The following is a 16,150-nucleotide window of genomic DNA, read 5'->3' on the forward strand; positions in this document are numbered from 1 at the left end:
GAGCCCATTTCACTGGTTTCATTCGTCTGTGGATACCTACAATAGTTGAGAAATTGCTAATCCTCACAACCCATGCAAACACATGAATGCTTGGTAGACCTGAGCATTCAAGTGTTAACCATGGGAAGACCGGAATAAGCCACTGATCTCCTGTGGTAAAATTCAAGATGTCAGTCTCCCAATACGATTGTCAGAGGAGAATCCTGACATCCCAATACAAATTAGACAGTCGGCCGTTCCTGCCATAATAAACAAGTTTGGCTGACTGGTATTTATGGGCAACTTTAGCAAGACAAAAAGATGTTTTCTAGGTGTCAGCACAAAATGTAAAGTATGTACATGAAACGAGATGCTAACCTGACAGTAGAGGCTTGATCTGTTTGATTCTGGCAGCCATTGCTGGTGTGATCTTCGGTTTACCCTTTGGATCAGAAGTGCTTGGTTCATCTGTTTCCATGGGGGCCAGTGAGTCACCATCTAACCCAATACCTTCCAGCAAACCAGTTGTTTCTTCATTTGCAGATGAAGTTTCAACATCTCCATCTGTAGTTAAGCAAAAATATAGTATAACACTACCCTCCAGTTCCGCCACACTCATAAGGCCAGTTGGTTAGGTTAATATGTGTACACTCACTAAAGTGACTGAAAAAGTTATCGCATACAATAAACAAAGTGTTATTTACATGGATTCAATCACAACAAATATATAGTAACTGATTATATCTCTAATATCTCCATGTAAGAGGTCTGCGTGCACGATATGAAAGCATTAAATGGGTTTTTCCTATGAACAGCCATAGTTACACAAATTAAACATTTTTGTAAACAACATTTTTTGGCGGTCTCGTCTTGATCGGTTGCCAATGGACAGGACCATGAAATGAAGGTCAGAAATCCAGCCATGACGTCCTTATTGTGGACATTTTATCAAGCAGGGATATTACATATGGAAGAAGCTAGCCCAACTGCAATAAAAACATCATGGCTGGGATTCCAACAATTGCCAGACCATAGAAAATGCCTACATTCATGGTCATATGTATTGGCAACTGATCAAGACAATACGGGTCACCACTAAGATGGTTACAGGAAATCTTTAAAGCTCTGTAAATTTTAGGATTATATTTGCTAAAATGTTTAACCCTTAATCAATTTAAATATGGCCAAGTTTATGGATAAAATCCCTTTACGCAGGTGAAGTGAATATACCTGCTCTTTTCGCTCCTTGGGGTAATGTACTTGCAGTCTTCTCCTCCTTGGGGGCAAGTTTTTGCATGTCTGCTTGACCAAACTCACATCCAGGTGGCAAACTAGGTTTAAGAACAAGACCATCTTACAACACTGAATAAACTAGTATTTTACTGAAAAATGTAATCGGAGCATAAGGTTGAACTGAAATTACATTGTACGAATTCCCTCATGTTGCTGGTGAACGTGTTAAAAATTGTCAGTTTCAAGAGAACCTTTCATGTTCTCGTAGAATGGCGTTATTATATGTGCGCTGAATTCAGTTAGGTTCAGCACAGCTTTGCCTCCACTGTCAGAAGGGTCGGCCATAGCTCAGAGTCATTACTGGGCTATAAGGAAGCAAAGATGCTACGCTATAAGACCCGCCTTTTGACAGTGGAGGGATATCTGTGCTGATGCTCATGGCCCAGATATCTTCGGTACCCAGGCAGATGCTGACAATGCATTGAATTCAGTGCACTCAGTTTTCTAGCAGTGTATAATACCGCCTATCTCGGAGGTCATTAAAGGTCCTCTAAGTAGATCCTGAAATGTTTGATACAAACCAATTTTTATTTACATGGTGCTAATATATTCTGAAACACTTTACAAATCATAGGGTTTGGGTACAGACAAAATGAGACATTACCAGGTAATAAATCAATTCACATATAAGGAGTGAGGGCCCCGCTTGTGAGATCTTACATTCTATCAGATTAAAGAGGGGGCAGATTATCAGAGGCAATCTGAACTCTGGGAACCTTGTCAATGCCAAGAAAGAGACACCAAGATCACTTTGGTTTTTTTCCCCTTGCACAAGCGTTCATCCATCTACCCTCCCTTCTTTTGCAGAAAATTTGCAGTACCCTGTACAGCTGATAAATGGGAACAGATGATGCCGGGATAACTGAAGGAAGGGCTACCTTTACACTGCTTTCATTCTAAGGATCAGTGGTGTTCCCAGCAATAGGATCAGGAAGTAATGATGTGAGGATTTTACCACAACTAAATCAGTAAGATGGCAAATGTACAACTGCAAAGGATTTGCTCAATAGGATTGCTAAAAGGAAGTTAAACATTCCTTTTACATATATTAAAAAGTCAATGTCACATGGGTCAGACTCGTCTAAGGCAAAGGCCACAATGTGCCAGCAGACCTGCACACAGGATTAGCCTCACCATAATTCAGTGGAGCTAATCCATGGTGTTTCAGTACAACATACACAGAAACAAGGTCAGAGGATTCTGTCTGGATTTAGGAGCAGTCCATGCAGAATCCTGAGCACTTGCACATTGGCCAAGAGTAATTCAGGAGGCCTGTTCAATAACAATCTAATACACAGTTTATAGTGGATCGTACACAGCCCCACCATTAGTAGTACCTGTTAGGAGTACACAGAGATAGCAAGACTGTGCTTTCCCACACCAGAGAGCAGTATAGCTGGCTCAGCTTGTTCAAAACATTGAGGCCCAGTTGTGAGCCCCACTGGTTCACAGAGATGGCGCGGATCTCACTCTAAGAGTTAAAAACAAAAATATATTAAAAAAAAAAGTTAAAGAAACTTGTTTAGAGAGTTGATCAATGTAAAACATATAGATTGTATTGTAACTATTTAAAAGGGCTGCCCAGAATCTGAAATAACATCGAAGCCAGCAGGATAGGTCATCAGTATCAGATTGTCCAGGATCCAACACCCAAACCGATCATTTGATGGTGTCAGCCATAAACTAAGTATACAGCTGGAAGCATCTCCAACCGTATTCAGGGGAATGGTAACAGGGCTCCATTTCAAAGCACCAGCACAGTTTGGACCAGAAAGCAGCTCTGTACAGTGTGGCTTACTTGAAAGGGAGCAGGGCTGTTACTGGCTGTATACTTAATTATGACTGCAGTGGGCCGGAAAAGCTGACTGGCTCCCAGCTCAGACCCACGACCGATCTGATTCTGATGACCTATCCACAGGATTGGTCATCAGTAGCAAAAATCTTCAGATCCTGGACAACCCCTTTAAATTTAACATTCTCTAAAGAAACGCTGCTTACCTGTCCTACCCGACACGTGTGGACAAACATCATGATGTAGGCATGTGCTGCAGTGAGAGCATGAAGAAGTGGGGTGGCCTGAGCAGAAAGTGTGGCATCTGTGACATTCCCGGCACATGCCAACTCTCTCAATAGCACAGACCCTCCTGGTGCCTCAATTGGTCGATGAAGTGGATCAAGAGAGGAAAGAATAGAGTCCAACTGAAGGAGCCCTTCCTGGAGAACTTTGGGCTCATGAGATAAGGTCTAAGGAGAGGGGGGAAAATAGGGTAATTTTGTTTCGTGTATTTTGCACAGATACAGGTAAATAATAAAAGGAATGGGCAGAAGACTAATATTTTCATTAATGGAAGTTATCCATGCGTTAAGGTCATCATATAGGTACATATCCCCTAATCAACTCATTAGAGCCTACCAGAACTATACCCATGTGCTGAGTGATATATAAATATATAGATTGATTGGATTGATTGAGATATATAGAGACAGATATAAACTAGAACTGGACTATTATTTAACACTGGATTATCTGTATTTCTACATTGGGCGTTGGATTAATAAAATGTTATTGAATAGATCAGGGTGGAGACAAATTGCTTTAAAGGGAGAGACGATTTATTTTTCAGTGGAGAAATAACAGATCTATAGAAAAGAAAATCAAAACACAGTACACACACTAGTAAAGGTCATAAATACATACCAGGATGGATTTGCACACTCCAGCCACAGCCTGGCAAGCAGCAGAGGTAGGGAAGTCAATAGGTAGGTTAGGAAGGCCCAATATGGTTACCAGGGGGAGGAGACCTTTCTGGCTCACAAACTCCTGGCAGTGATCATCCGTGGTGTTGTTGCTCAGTATGGATTCCACAAATTTCATCTGTGAAGGAGCAAATGTTTCTTATATAATAAACTGCATTAATATATATATATATATATATATATATATATATATATATATATATATATATATATATATATATATATATATATGCCCCCCCCCCCCCCCCCCTCCAACATGGGGATTTTTCCTGCTATTTAGGCTCTCTTTGCACTGGCATCATGGCTTGACATGTATTAAAATGTCATTAACTTGCTTGAACAATTGCTGTATATAATAACTATATTCTTACAAAGAAAATCATAAAAGCGAAAGGAGAGATAGAACTAAAGAAAATAAACCAATACCACATGGCTCATTGCTTACTCATTTAGTATTCTCTTATGTTAATAGTAATTCACCCAAGTTATTAATCCCTTTATGTCCAGGCAAGTGTCAGACTTGAGCCCATTCCAGCCTTACAATTCCCACCTGGTCACTGGAGGGACACGTTCAAAAGAGATCTATTAAAGCCAACTCTGGTAAACACGGGATCTTTTCTAGATTAGACCGTGACCAAATGTAGGCTTCGCACAGTATCATTAGATCATTGGTGAAGTTTTAACCTCTTTGACCCACAAAACCAAAGGGTTGAAGCTGTAGTCTTCACAGCAATGCTTTAGGACACCCATTATACTGAGAATAAAGCATGTGCTGCTGAACCTTCACTCTAAAGGATCAGTACAGGTCCTAGCCCCTAACAATATTGCCATAACGTAGCAATAAAAAGCCCATTACCAAGATTCTTTGCCAGGACACTCACCACATTGAGAATGTAGTCCATCAGAGGAATTGGAATTCTCTCTTCATTTCCTACCACGCTATAAAAGAAAATACAATTCATAAAGGCGAATCCGACAAAGACTTGGAGCATATTCATGTACACCGTAATTTTACAAGTTGTCATAGAAACATGCAAGATTTGCTCACCAGGCCAGGACTGACTAGGTCAAGGGTGCATAAATACATGTGTAAGGCTTAAAGGCCTGCAAAATACCAAATAACTGTGTTCAGCTAGATCTAAAATTAAGATTATTTACCGTATTTTTCGGACTATAAGACGCACCTAGGTTTTAGAGGAGGAAAATAGGGAAAAAAAATTTTGAAGCAAAAACTGGTAAAATATTTAATATATGGGAGTTGTAGTTTTGCAACAGCTGCAAGGCCACATTGACAGGTGACCCTGCAGCTGTACGGGGATGCATAGAGCGTTTTTTTTGCGGGGCCAGCTGTAATTTTTAGTTATACCATTTTGGGGGATATCTATTGCTTAGATCACCTTGTATTGAAAAAAAAAAAAAACAGGAGGTGATTTAGAACTTTTATTTATTTCATATTTTTAAAGCTTTTTTTTTTTTTTTTTTTTTTTTTACTATTTTATTCCCCCCCGGGGGCTTGAGCCTGCGGTCACTTGATCGCAAGTCCCATAGACGGCAATACAACTGTATTGCCATCTATGGGACATTCTGTCTATTAGTATTACGGCTGGTCATAGAGACCAGCCACAATACTAATACAGCAGTGACAGGCCAGGGAGCCTCATTAGGCTCCCGGCTGTCACCCGAACAGGTCGGCTCCTGCGATATCGCCGCGCAGGAGCCGGCCTGCAACTTCACAGGTACGGGGCCGGTGGGGACCGGTCCCGGGGGAGAAGGGGCCACGGATACTGACCCGGCATCCGCTGTACTAGAGAGGCGGATGCCGGGGAGGGATAGACGCCGGGGCCTGAGACATCGCTACGATCCTCTGCCATGCATGAAGCCAGCGGCGGGGGCACGGAGGAGCGGAATAGCAGGGCAGAGGAGCGCAGCGATGTCTCAGGCCCCGGCACCTGTAATGGCGTCTATCACTTGCCGGCTTCCGCCTCTCTATTACAGCGGATGCCAGGCGCCACCTTCAGACTATAAGACGCACCCTTCTTTTCCCAAAAAATTTTGGGGAAAAAAGTGCGTCTTATAGTCCGAAAAATACGGTAGATTTACAGCAGGAACAGGAATGATCCCAGCCTGAAGGCAATATATCCTATACTCAATGCTGTAGTTACAATCTTAGCTTTAGTTCTCCTGTTCACTTTAAAGTTTTATTATTCTATACCAGAGATATCCTTTACCACTTTGTGGTATGTATAGCACTCTCAAAAAGGAACAGGTGAGAAGTATCCAGACTATACCCTAGAAGAGATACCTGCCAATAATAGGTCACCCTCTGAATGTAAGTGATAAGATAACATTTCTCTCAAGTCATTGGGTGTGAAAAAAAATAACTAAAGTCTACTTTGTTTTACTTTTCTTCAGCAAATCTGGGTCTCTACTCCCACACAAGGCATCTCTGCGCTCTCCATGATTCAGGGTGCCCTGGATTCCAAGCCAGATATACAAGATGTCATCCATTTGGCTGTCTCCCAATCGCCCCCTGGAACCTTAGCTTGGTCCTGGATGCTCTGCAGGACCATTCAGGGAAATTTCCCTCTAGCCTTCGTGGTGACTGTCGCCTCAGAGAAGTCTCTTAACAGATAGCCCTCTCATTCTCTGGAGTGAATAGGTTATGGTTAGAGATGAGCAAGTACTGTTCGGATCAGCCGATCCGAACAGCACGCACGCATTGAAATGAATGGAAGCACCTGGTACTTCCGCTTTGATGCTGGCCGGCCGCTTAACCCCCCGCGTGCCGGCTACGTCCATTCATTTCAATGCGTGCGCGCTGTTCGGATCGGCTGATCCGAACAGTACTCGCTCATCTCTAGTTATGGTCATCTACCTTCCAAGACGCAGTGGTTTCTAGAGCAACGATCTGACAGTTTAGGATGTGCATTGAGACGTATACAGAGCCATAGGAGATCAGAAGCTTCCCATTCAGGTCAGCCATTATTCCTCTAGAAGTGGGATTTCACAGTGAAGAACTATTGCACTTCCATCTTTCAGGTGAGCAGGGCCACTACTTGATCCTTGTTACATATCTTTTCAAAATTCTTGAGGATGCACATTATGTATCCTCATACAACACAGGGTGACAAAGAACTTAAAGGGGTTTTCCAGTCAAAAATGGACATCCCTTTTAAAAAGTTTAAATAAGCTGTGGACAGTGAGAAAAAAATAAAAAAAATGCATACTCGCCTGTCGTCGTTTCCCTCCTGTGTCGTCTACTCCAGTGGAGTCTTCTGGAGTTATACTGAAGCATTTGATTGGTCACGTGAATGTCTACCTAGCAAAGAGCCCGAATGTCTACCTGTGACATCATGGGTCCTCTTCATGAGGCCAATCATTAGCTTCAGCACAACACCGAAAGAGACCCAGGAGAGCAGACTAACCAGGAGGGATGGGATGACACCAAAGCAAAGGGGACAGGAGAGCATTCACTTTTTTCCTCTTTTTACCACTGCCCCCAGCAGATTTAAACTTTAAAAGTTTTGTCTTGACAACCCTTTGAACCCAAATGGGGCGCACTTGGTGATCTGGGACTTTTTATTCTTCTTGATCCCATGGTCTGCTCCTCCACCAATGGTGTGCTCCTCCACCAATAAATTAAAAAAAAAAAAGTTACCCATGAAACCCTCCAGCAGATTTCATTAAAGGACACAGCTGCTATCCAGTTCCATTTTCACCCTTTCCTTCTGGGTTTCCACTATCTGTTCTTGACATGTACCTCTTATTCTAGGTTCCAACCATTCAAGATTGAAAACTTAATTAACAATTTTATTTGCGTTCTCCTAGATGCTTCTATGACTTGTGTAGAAACTGGTTAGATCACTGTCCACAGGAGGGGTATAGCATGGTACCCAGTGGCAGAGTTGTACAGCATGGAAATCAATTATGTACTATAACAAACATATCAGGAGGTCATGCACATTTTGCTTATTCTCACAGATACAGAAAACACAGTGAACTGTTGAACTTACTGTTGGCTCGGTTCAACTTCACTTTGCTGGTTTGAACTGAAGCTCTGCATAGCTTGCACTTCCTCCTCCTCTTCATCCTCACTCGAAGCCTCCTCTGCGGCATGGTTAGAACGGGGTGGAGGAGCAGTGGTTGTGCCATCGGCCTTCTGAATTGATGGCTTTTGACAAATATACTTTGGGTCCCTACCGAGATTGCATATTTCTTCTAAAAGCTAAAAAAAACAAAAAAAAAGAAAACACAAAAAACACAAGACACTCAGATTTCACAACCTAACAACTGCACACAAAAAACACCAGAAACCAAAAATCACATGAAACACTGAACCTTACCTTAATAATAGCAGTGGTGGCATCGGTTTTTAACGTGGGCTGGTGCCTCATCAGCTCATCGACAGCACTGCCCAGGTTAGAGGCTGTATCGCCTGCAGGAGACCGGAGAGAGGTCAAAGCTGGAAGAGACCACGGGCCTCTTAATCCCTCAGCTAGAGACCTGAAGAGAGCTATACTATATATGCTGCACTACAGGTCTCTTCAGCAGGGGTTAGAGGTGGTTTAGAGAAAATAGGGAATTGCCATGGACTGAGTTTTCTGGTTAGTGACAGAGCCTTGGAAAGCTAAAATCCAAATGCTGGCACTGCTATATGAAAAGAACCATTAATTATCCACGGATTAAGAAATCTGATACATGGAAAGTCCTCATGGCAGGAATTTAGATAAATACTCGGGTGACTAGTCGAAAAGATACTACAAAAGTAAAAAAAGGTTAGGGAATATTAAAGGAAAGAACACCAAACAAAGCTTGTTCTACGTAACTTGCAGATACAAGCTTGTGACTGTCAATAAGACTGAGGCCTGAAAATTCGGTCGCTTTGTGAGATGTATTGCAATGCTCTAAAATCAAATTGTTATACCTTTACAAGAAACCTGCTACTTACCTAAGGGATCTGAGCTACGTCTCCTCCTCATCGCAGGAAGGTAGTCTGGTGATAACAACACTTTAAACAGTCTTTCAAAGGGTTGGCACTGCACAAATGATTGCAAACCACGGGCATTCAGACAAAGTGCACTGAAAACATTTGGAAGGGAGCCTAGAACCTCCCGGGTAGCAGGTACCTAAAGGGAGGAGGGGGGGAAAAAAAAAAAAAAAAGTTAGATTTTCGGTACTTTATAAATTAAAGGGCGTTTTCCAAGATTCACAATGTCAAATGTGTCAAATGGCTCAAAACTCAAATTACTCTGATGAGAGTCTACTAAGTAGGTGTACAACCCAATGTAAAGTATGAAAAGGCTGCAGAGCTTGAGTGCACGCCATCTGTCCTTAGATCAGATCAGCAATAGAATCAGATTGTTGACGGTTAAACTGTAGGAACGTCCATTGATCAGAAAGAGGAGAGTTTCCAAGTTCCCTGTGTGAATGGACTGGTAGCTGGCATGTGTGACCACTGCTCCATTCACTTCTTTGTGACTGACAGATTAGTGCTCTGTCATAAGTGAAGAAAGTAGTAGTGGTGCATAAGCAATACCACTCCAGTCAAAAAAGGGAACTTAAAGGGGTTGGCCACTTTCAGACCAATATTGAGAAACAAATATTGTTTGTACAATAAAAAGATATACAATTTCACAATATCCTTTCTGTATCAATGCCTCACAGTTTTCTAGATCTCCGCTTGCTGTCATTCATTCTGTTAATTCTAGAAGATAAAAGTCTGACCGTGGTCATGTGACATACGGTCCCTGGTCATGTGATGAGCACACAGGTGCACAGCTAATTACCAGGCAGCTGTCTGATTACTGTGCTGTGACTAACGAGCAGCACCTGTGTGCTCATCACATGACCATGGAGCGTAAATCACATGACCATGGTCAGAGTTTTATCCACTAGAAGTAACAGAATGAATGACAGCAAACAGATCTATAAATGTGATACAGAAAGTATATTGCAAAATGGTGCAACTTTTTATTATACAAACCATAACATTTGTCTCTCAAAGTGGCCAACCCCTTTAAGGATCCCCACTATCATGATCATTGGGGAGGGTTACAGTGAGAGGACCCCAAGTAATCACTTATACCCTATCCTGAGGATAGAGGCAATTTGTGGGAAAACCCCTTTAATAAAACACAGGGCAGAAACATTTAAGCTATTGGACCTTATCTAGCTCAGTTGGGATAAAAAATAAAATATATATATTCTTACATCTTTTATTAGGAGAGCATGCAGCATTACATCTGTCAAGCCATTGTCTTGGAGAGAGGACAGGAGAGAGGGCTCTTGAAACACGAAGACCGTCACCACTTCAGTAGCTGCAAAAACACACACAGCTTTATAATGCAATTCTAGCACCTTCTAACCAGGCATATAGTCGTGGATTAAGGTGGCCGACATCCGGCTTACATAACCAGATTTCTGTATCAGACTTACCCAGCAGGAAGAGGGAAGGTCCATAATATTCTGCATTACTGATTATGTGTTTCAGGGATGTTGGAAGAGTCCCGTCCATAACTAATATACAGACAAAAGGAAAAGAAGTCAATTTTACAAATGTTCTCCTAAGTTCAGGCTCTTAATGAAATCTGTCCTTTAAAAAAAAAAAAAAAAAAAAAATTACCATGACGAATTCCGTCTGAGAAAGCCGGATCCTGAATTGCTTTCTTCAAAAAATTTAGCATAGATTTCAACAAGGCTGCTCGTTGTGGAATGCACTGCACCCCTGCAAGGCAAAGGAAATCTTGTGAGTGTATCCACTTCCTTACATTGTGAATTTATAGCATCTTGTCCAATATAAATTCTTACCAGAGCGTGGCATTACTAAACTCCCTGCACTACTGCTCGTGGTCATAGGCCGTGGATCTGTAGAGGTGGAAGGACCAGGACTGCTTTCCATGGCTACATCAGATACTACAACATAAAGAGTTAATCATCAACAAACACAAGATTTCAGCAAAAAAAGAAAAACAAAAAAAAATAACCCAAAAACACAGAAGAATTTGGCCAGTTCTCTGTATTAACAAGGAGCTTTATTAGTGTATTTACTACCCAATAACTACCTTCCATGTCAGTCTCCATCTCTTCTCCCTCCTGAACAGTACTGGGGCGCTGGATTTTTGGTTTAATCACGAATGGACACTCTTTCCTGCACAAATCAACTTCATGCTGAAAACAAGATAGCAAGGATGTTAGTAATATGGAATCTAGGGAATACAAGAAACCATGATCGATGCATCCAAAAAAAGGTGGCTACACACAGACAAAGGTCAGTCAAATACAATGATTTTTCATCAGAACCCCCAAGCTACCTAATGCAAATTTAATGCTCAGCTGACATTTCTTCAACTTAGGTAGAGGGAAGTAAATGGGTATGTTTAATTTTAGTTTGTATGTAAAACAAAGTTGTGAGGAAAGTGATTGTACTCATCATGCTCAGATGAATACCTATCACAGGATAGACCACCAGAATCTGATCAGTGGGGGTCTGACAGACGACCTCCTAGCAATCGGCTAATCTAGTAGCACCGCTATCTCCTCTACAGCGGTAGGTACTGAAGCTCTACACCTACTACTTGAATAGGAATAAAGCAGGTTTTAGACCTGACCACAGTAGTAGTTTCCAGCACCCGCATAAGCTGACTAGTGTGGGCTCCAATGTTTTGACCAACGAGTCAGATACTGATGGTGTATCCTGTGGCCACGCCATTAACAAATGCTGTTGGGGCTTGAAAACCCTTTAATGCTTTGCTTCCCCATGTATTATTATGGCCTTGCTGCTTATGTCATATTCAGATTATTTAACTTACTAATAAAAATGAAGAAAAGCTTCATTAAAGAAAACAATTTCCAACAAAACCATAAGCTCACCTCTAGTCGGAAAATGAATATGGACAACCCGCTGTGAGACTGAAAGGCTGCCATATCCAGGTTTGTAATGAGGTCAACAACCCTCACAGCTCGAGTCACAAACGTGATCTGGTCCTGTTCGTCTCCTAGGAACTTGATCACCTGAGAAACATAATGCCAAAGAAAAAAACTCAAAGTGGTGCTGCAGCCGAAAAGAAAATGTGAGCTGCTGCCATGGAGACAACAGCCACTAAATCTTTACTGCAGCCCTCTTCTGCTTATATACATTACATCAACACTCGCTTTCCTTTCACTTTGTAAACAATACATAAGACAGGCACATGCTTTTCCTGCCAAAAGATCAATTAACACCCACTGACAAGCAAATCAGGGGAGGACTGGGATGTTGATTTTGCAGCAGGGACAAAAAAAACAAAAAAAAAAAAAAAACCATTGTATTACACAAAACGTGGTTGTACCTTTAAAAGTGCTTCCATCATGCCACAAGAAACCAGTGCCTCACCACCAGCATCGTAACTGGCTAGGTGATACAAGAAAGAAAACAGAGCAGTAGCAAACTGATGAGGGTACGGCTCCATAGTGGGATCTATAGGAGGAAGAACAGAAGAGAGTTTGTAAGTCAGAAATGGTAATCTTAGTATTGGTTGCGATAATCGGACAAGCTGGACTGTCCCGAAAATATACAAGGTTATCCGATAAGGACAACCAGACATTGGGAGCTCCATCAGTATAACTTTCAGAAACTCGGTCAATAAAAGATTTCACACATCGAAGGAGTCATATGAGCTACACAGAACCACCGACAAAATATTTGAAAGACTAGATTTAATAAAATTTCCCTTTAGTGACCTGATGAGTGGCCAAACGCTACACTCACAGGGTCTCAAAAGCCAGATTTAAATAAATAAATTTAAAAATGAATAAGGTTATTGTGACGAGACAATATCCCCTGCCCCCTTCCTAGAACACATGATGGGGAGGGGGGGTAAAAAAAAATTAAAAAAACAGAAGTTCGTACTCACCAATCATTGCTTGAATACAGTTGCGGACAAGAACAGGCAAAAAGCCATGGTAAGAGGCAGTACCAGTGCAGTCTATGATGCTGCTTAATTTGGGCGTTCTTTCCAAGTGAACAATAGAGGTCAAGGTTCTCAAAGATGCTGCCTTAATATCCTAACAGTGGTGGGAGGGAAACAAAAAAATTGCTTAATGTACCTTAAAGTGTAACTGTTGTTACAAACTTAGCATTAGATGAATATAAGAAATACTGTAATACATCTAAGAATCATATGTAAACAGCCAGATTGAAGATACAGAGAAGAACAGCAACTTATTAAGAGAAACAAATCCAAAACGTACACTACAAAGATCCCTATATTCGCCTGTACTACTCATAGCAGTTTATAAGTGAAGGTAGACTAATATAAGTCACTGACAGACTGACAACTGCAATGCTTAGAGGGTGGTCTTACCATGAGCTGCTTGTCTGTTATCTGGAGAACATCCACTAATTCCTCTATTAAACCATTGTAAAGAATGCTGTTCGCAGACTCTTGCAAGGCATTAGAATAAACTACAAAAAGACAAGACCAAGATGAGCGAGATATGAGCGGGTTAAGAATAATGAAAGGATCACAGACTTGATCACAATAGTTCCAACTTCCAGAACCCCAAGCACTGAGCTAACAGAAGGGGCTGAGAGGCTCTGACAGGCACCACCTCCCCTTTTGTTCTCCAGGTACAATGCCATACATTGGGGTGTAGCTGTACCCATTTCCTGTGCTGAAACAGGACACGGAAGCAGTGACCAAGTAAGTAAAGGAACTGCGGGGTATTTGCCTAAACAATTTAAAAAGAAAACCCCTTTAAAGTCCAATCTACGGTTCAGTAGACATGTTAATTTATATGGGTTTCAATAAACAGTGTTGCATCTGTACTACTGGGTTATGTTTAAATTAATGACAATACAAGCAATACTAGTATTAAAAAGGGTTCTCTGGACCCAAGTTGAATTTTTATATTGAGGACCTGTCCCACAGGAGGTGGTGATCAAGTATGTGATCTGTCAGGGTCCAACACCTAGACCCAGCATAGATCATCTGTTCTAGCAGCCAATGCAGTACTTACTATTCAATAGGAGCGGCACAGCAGCCACGTCCACTGTATAGCAGTGGCTCTGGAGAACTGCAGCTCCACTCCTATTACTTGAACAGGAGCAGGGCTACACATGCAGCCCATCCTCGAGCAGCTTTTTCATAGAGATAAATGTCAAAACATACCTAAAATAGAAATAGCATGTAGTCTGGCCTGAACTGCTTGTAGCCGCTTCTTGTGATTAGAAAAACCATGTGCCAGCCGTATGTGGGTAAATAAAAGCATCTACAGGGGAAGACGAAAAAAAAAGAAATGAAATATGAACATGAGTAGGTAAATCTCAAGAACCTGCACAAAAAGTAACACACGGATAATAGACATGAGACATCTGTCAAATGGGACAAAAGTAGCAGTGACCTGGTCACTTTGACTTGGCTCAGTTTTCATTGGAGAACATATAATTGTCAAATTCACTAACAAGTTGCACAAAGGTTTTCAGATACAAGCTTCACTTAGTATTTATTGGGTCCTCTTCCTTGCCAGTCACCGCTAGAACTACATTGGTGTCCATTCTGCAATATTGTTGCTAGGACTCCCCCCTACCCATCTCCACCCACCTCCTTTGTTTTATGTAGTACAACAATATTGCTCTAGCTATTGGTGTACAAGTATTGCTCTGTATTTTCCAGTACATATGTAAGTTTACAGCAATAACCGCAGACGAGAATATTACTACCTATTTTTTCTCCAGCAGTTACTGTGTCTTGTAAAAAAAAAAAAAAAAAAAATTCTATAAAATCGAGAATTGAATAGAAATAAAGTCACTAGCAAACCATGTGCTCCCTGAAAAGCTGTCAGGACACAAGACTATATGGAACTTTACTTCCATGCTGTGTCATTTTTAGCTGAAAAACCCAGGTCTATCTAGAAACAAATCTCCTTATGTCTAAACTTCAGCACATTGTTAAATATTTCTCATAGGATATTCATTTCATAACCTATATACAGGACAGAGGGCTGACCCCCACAGAGAAAGAAACTGGGGTCCTCCGTATCATTCCAAAGACAACTGTATGTATTGGTGTTCTAATGTGCACCCTGTTACTCAATTCAAAGACTATGGATCCAATGGAGAGTGTACAGTACGCCATTCTGCCAGTCTCATATACACTGAACGAAGCAGCAGGAAACATGAGTGACCACTCCATAAAAATACCTCTGGAATGGGGGCTTGGGACCTCCCATGAAACTCCCCTCCCCCAAACATCTAGTTAGGCAATGCAATGGATTGTCTAAGGATATCCCTTTTATTGAGGACATAGGATACAGATTATTCTTCCCCCCCCCCAGCCCCTAGAACATGACATGAGTCTGTACCTGCTTATCCTTAGGAATGCTGTGCAATTTAGTTAGAGACTCCATTATCTCAGAGGGACTTTCAGAAATCTGGAAACAAAGCAAGATGTATCAAACATGACCAAATTCTTACACATTTCGTCCTAAAATTATATTGCTATATTATACAGTACATTACCTTATCTAGCTCTTCTATGTGAATGTAGTGTAGTGTATTACTGGACGCCTAAAAATACAAAGACATTTTGGACTTTAGATGTTTGCTGAAATACAGAAAAGCACCTCATATTCTACTTGCACAAGTCATGTTCAAAGTGCTAGCAACTGCACTAAAGCAGGTTTAGATGTTTGTTTAGGGTCAATTCTCTCACCCTTTTTTCTACTTTCACTTCAGATCCAGGTTCTGCATAAAATTCAAAATGAAGAGTCGTGGCGCTTGGAGGGTATTTCTAAAAAGGAAAAAAAGATTATTTTTTTTATATTAAACAAAATCAAACTAAAACATGCAAAGCAGTCTCTTATTAGTGACTGATGTCACGTCCATCAGATAAACATTTCTTCTGTGGCCGATGCAGGTGTGTAATAGAATTAAGCACCCCAAGCCCTTCACCCATTGGATAGGGGGTGTAGGGAGATAGGTTATTAATATAGAAAATATCCATATAAGCACCACTGCGTATGCACAGTCATTCCAAAAGGACCCCTGTAAATGTCACGATCAGTACTGAACTGTATACAACGTTACTAAGAAGAAGTGATGTGTTAAAGAATGAAGAAGCGGCATTCCAACCCTGTTGACACT

The 16,150-nt window shown here is 41.3% G+C and overlaps 1 protein-coding gene across 9 annotated transcripts in view; it reads right to left on the minus strand.

The window, feature by feature from the left end:
* Window positions 1–16,150, minus strand: part of HUWE1 (HECT, UBA and WWE domain containing E3 ubiquitin protein ligase 1) — a 71,726-nt gene that overhangs the window by 36,470 nt on the left and 19,106 nt on the right. For 6 of the 9 annotated variants that reach the window (XM_075260150.1, XM_075260144.1, XM_075260149.1 and 3 more), the window contains exons 8-29: window positions 15,720–15,797; window positions 15,527–15,574; window positions 15,370–15,438; window positions 14,178–14,277; window positions 13,371–13,471; window positions 12,921–13,071; window positions 12,357–12,484; window positions 11,899–12,039; window positions 11,091–11,196; window positions 10,837–10,941; window positions 10,652–10,753; window positions 10,465–10,545; window positions 10,240–10,346; window positions 8,978–9,155; window positions 8,373–8,491; window positions 8,043–8,254; window positions 4,911–4,968; window positions 3,971–4,147; window positions 3,271–3,516; window positions 2,610–2,743; window positions 1,210–1,310; window positions 358–543 (exon numbers count right to left, since the gene is read on the minus strand). In XM_075260150.1, coding sequence (XP_075116251.1) covers window positions 358–543; window positions 1,210–1,310; window positions 2,610–2,743; window positions 3,271–3,516; window positions 3,971–4,147; window positions 4,911–4,968; window positions 8,043–8,254; window positions 8,373–8,491; window positions 8,978–9,155; window positions 10,240–10,346; window positions 10,465–10,545; window positions 10,652–10,753; window positions 10,837–10,941; window positions 11,091–11,196; window positions 11,899–12,039; window positions 12,357–12,484; window positions 12,921–13,071; window positions 13,371–13,471; window positions 14,178–14,277; window positions 15,370–15,438; window positions 15,527–15,574; window positions 15,720–15,797 — 2,728 coding nt within the window. The remainder of the gene's footprint in view (window positions 1–357; window positions 544–1,209; window positions 1,311–2,609; window positions 2,744–3,270; window positions 3,517–3,970; window positions 4,148–4,910; window positions 4,969–8,042; window positions 8,255–8,372; window positions 8,492–8,977; window positions 9,156–10,239; window positions 10,347–10,464; window positions 10,546–10,651; window positions 10,754–10,836; window positions 10,942–11,090; window positions 11,197–11,898; window positions 12,040–12,356; window positions 12,485–12,920; window positions 13,072–13,370; window positions 13,472–14,177; window positions 14,278–15,369; window positions 15,439–15,526; window positions 15,575–15,719; window positions 15,798–16,150) is intronic. The other 3 variants (XM_075260152.1, XM_075260151.1, XM_075260146.1) reach the window with 1 other exon arrangement.

Source organism: Leptodactylus fuscus, chromosome 11 (assembly GCF_031893055.1).
Source record: "Leptodactylus fuscus isolate aLepFus1 chromosome 11, aLepFus1.hap2, whole genome shotgun sequence".
Classification (NCBI taxonomy): Eukaryota; Metazoa; Chordata; class Amphibia; order Anura; family Leptodactylidae; genus Leptodactylus; species Leptodactylus fuscus.